The 3672-nt window shown below is 38.9% G+C and overlaps 1 protein-coding gene across 1 annotated transcript; it reads right to left on the bottom strand.

Moving 5' to 3' along the window:
* Positions 1-1335: 1335 nt before the first annotated feature.
* Positions 1336-2110, bottom strand: LOC119292203 (cortical cell-delineating protein-like). The gene has a single exon (XM_037571034.1). The coding sequence runs from the start codon at positions 2033-2035 to the stop codon at positions 1604-1606; it is 432 nt and encodes a 143-aa protein (XP_037426931.1). The 5' UTR covers positions 2036-2110; the 3' UTR covers positions 1336-1603.
* Between the last annotated feature and the right edge of the window lie 1562 nt (positions 2111-3672).

Consider the following 3672-nt stretch of genomic DNA (forward strand, 5'->3'; position numbering starts at 1 on the left):
GCTGTAGGAATTGGGTCCGATATATTATTATTTTGATCGGTTTTGTTGTCCCGAATTTGAATATGAGAATGAAGACTGAAAATACATATTATTTATTGAATATTATTATTATATGGTTGCAAATATTAAAGAATATAAGTATTATTGCCCATGCATGTTGAGTGTACTAAAATTAGTGAGGTTGATGAAATGGGATTTTCATATTGTTTATAATCAACATCCCATGCATGTTGAGAGAATTGAGGTGGTTATGCTGATGAGGTGACATATGTGCATGTTGAGATCAATAAAGTAGTAGGGATGAACTACTTAACTAGTATATGTGATATGTGAAAGTGCAAGAAAACAGTTCATGTCCTTCAATAATTTGATGGAATTACATAAAGTAATTATAGGTAGCACTTCTATTCTAGTAAAAATGTAATTTCCCATTGATCAAATAGGTAAACGAGGTAGACTATTTTGTAACACATGATCATGAAATTGAATAAGCTAGAGTTGGATTAAGATGTCATTGGTAGATGCCGAAGAAAATCGCTCCCCCATTTAGAAATAGTTGTTCTTCTAGAAATACCAAAATCAGACTTGAACAAGTTTAACTCTGACTATGCATGGGAAATATTATTGTTGGTTAGATGAAAATAATATCATCAGATTTGTTGTAATTTCTTTATTATATTGCAATCTGTAAAATCCGACCAACATATTCATAAAGTTGCATGTTGAAGACGTACCCATCCCTAAAAGACATATATCCAAATGATGGGAGTACATTAATTATTTGAAAAAAATTGGTTTGTTTGGTACTAGACCTGAATTTCTCAGGAATTTAAATGATAGAGAACATCCTTGGAATTTTTTACAAGGATAGTAATTCATTCATCTAAAAGGGCTTTGTAGGATATTGTTCTACTTAATTTCATCATTTCATTTTTCAAACTTTTTCGAGTGATACCCAGCCAACGAGAGCCACAAATTATATGCTAATATAAACATCCGATGCTCAACATAAATAGGTATGCATATGTTTAATGCATACATTCTTATGTATCATTATATTTGGATACCATACGATTCTTATTTGTTGATAACAGTATGTTGTGAAATACCTTCGTAGCCACAATGAGAAAAAAGATGTAGCCGCCAACACGTGGCAAGTTTAAAAACGTTACCTCGCTTTTGTAACTGACAAAGGAAAGAAGAGAGGCCACGAGAAACATGAAGTAGCAGCCAACACATGTGAAGAGCTGTGTATCTGATCATGCTTCGTACAATATATACAAGCTGGCAGATCACGGATCGAGTTAACACAACCAGAACACCCGCACAAAAAAATAAAAAGACAACATGAACAAACTTTTTATTCCACGCACATATACCCTTTTACAAATACTGGAATACCGTAACGGCAAATGACTAACTGAATGCCTGAAGCATGCATGCACGAGGGAGGGAGCCCATGCATGCACGCGACTGACATATAACATATTGTAATTACGAGGAAATATATAGGTGCATGCGTATACGAGAAAACATTGTAATTGCAAGTACGGCGATGATGATGATGATGCAAGTATGAAATGCATGGTTTGTGATGGATGGATCAGCTAGGGCAGGTGAAATCGGCAGGGCAGGTCTTGCCGCACTGGTTGAGGAGGAGAACGAGGTCGACAGGGACGTTGAGCTTGATGCCGAGGACATTGGCCTTGATGGCGGTGCAGAGGCACACGGCGGAGTCTAGGTCGGCGAGGCCGCTCAGAAGGGGGCAGCACTGCTCGTCCGTCGGCACGCCGAGGTTTAGCTTCAGCAGGTTCAACACGTTGGCGCATACCTTCAGCTTCAGCGTGTCGATGGAGCAGGTGCCGCCCCCGCCACCGGACGAAGGCGGAGACGGCACGGGAGCTGGTGGGGGCACGGCGATGGGCGGGCTTGGGACTGGGACGGGCGGTGTGTTGCCGCATGACCCGCAGCCATGCACGGCCAAGAGGATGGCCAGGTTCATGGCGAGGAAGAGGGCGAGCTTGAAGGGCGCCATTGCTATGTGGATAACACTAGTAGCTAGCTAGAGTGTACTGGCTTGTGGCTGAGCGCTAGGTGGGCTTTGCTAGCTTGGGATGCTTTTCCTGGGTTGCTTGGGGTGGTATTTATAACTAGGCCGGGGTGTAACGTGCAAGTGCATCGTTCATGTCATGATCAGTTGAGTTTGACTCTTGCCGTAATTTGAAAACATTATTTTCCACCACTAGCGCTGCTGCTACTATTAGTACTACTACTGCTATAATTGTACGATATTACGTGCGTACCATTATTGGAGTTTAAAATGTTAACTAATTTCCATGTACTCCAATATGCATGTATTTATTGATGGGTTCACAAATTCGACAATAATTTAGGCATGAGACATGATATTCTAGCCCGGGATATCATTTATATGGATCCACCGTCCACCATTGCTTTGAAATTGTGTTGTGTTTCCTCGTTTTGACAAATTTGTCTTGTTTCAGCGTGTTATGTTAGGTTTTGCTCTCATTTTAAAGTGTATCATAATGTTTCATTGTGCAACAAACTCGATCTAAAACAAGTGCACCCTTATTTGTCTGTACACAACGAAACATGGTGATACACTTTGGAATAATAATAACAACTAACGGAACTTTATGAAACAAGATAAGTTTTGACAACAGTAAAAAAATAGCATGAATCTCAAAGCAAACATGGACGATGGGTAGGCGATCATTCTCCTAGAAGACACACATACTATGTGACAATTGAAATATATCCGGCAGCGCTACCAGCTGGCATAACCTGATCTTGAGGTTCGCTAGAGACAAATTTAGGAGATTATTATGTCGGTTTTTATTCCATGTAGCCATACAAATGCATGCTACTACCAGCGCAGGAGATGTCTACTTTATGTTTCGTCCTTTGGTTACACGTACGCTACAGCTAGCCGTCTAATTATTAGTTGATCCTACACCAGTGGGCAGCGGTGCTCACAGATAATTCCAACACTGACAAAGGAAATACACTATCATAGCTAGCTTACAATACTCTTGTGTGTGATAGATCTAGACCGCCGTGTGAATAAGGGCACGTGAAGAAATTGATAATTGTCTATTTTTGCTGTCAAAAATAAATGTATAGTTAATTTTTTTAAATCTTTGGAGACTAAAACTTTATTTCACTCTTTAATTTGAATGAAGCTTCTGCTCTTTGAGTAGGTAATACTGTAGCATTTAAGGTACTCAGATTTAAAATGTTTTAAGGCACTGAGATTTAGTAAAGGGGAAAATATGCTCTTTTTATCCGCGGACAAATTGTATACCTCTGTTGAGCTTCGAGTTGAAATAAATGAATCTAGTATCTGTTGTTTGCATGACACTACTACTAATATGTAGAAAACAAATTAATTACTAGTATATGCAAGGATGAATCTAGCTTAATTTTTTTATGGACTGATTTGTAGCTAACATATTATTTTTGTATGCAAGGATGAATGGGTCATGCTATTCAACTTTTTATGCGAAGGATAATGGGAACTTTGCCTCGAAAGATCCTTAATCGGCCAGCCACAGAGTACGGCCCGTCTACTATTAGAGTTTAGTTCTATGCAAAAATGTTTTCTATATAATATATTTGCGATACAAATGTTAATGCGTGAATAAAAGATGT

The sequence above is a fragment of the Triticum dicoccoides genome, chromosome 4B (assembly GCF_002162155.2).
Source record: "Triticum dicoccoides isolate Atlit2015 ecotype Zavitan chromosome 4B, WEW_v2.0, whole genome shotgun sequence".
Classification (NCBI taxonomy): Eukaryota; Viridiplantae; Streptophyta; class Magnoliopsida; order Poales; family Poaceae; genus Triticum; species Triticum dicoccoides.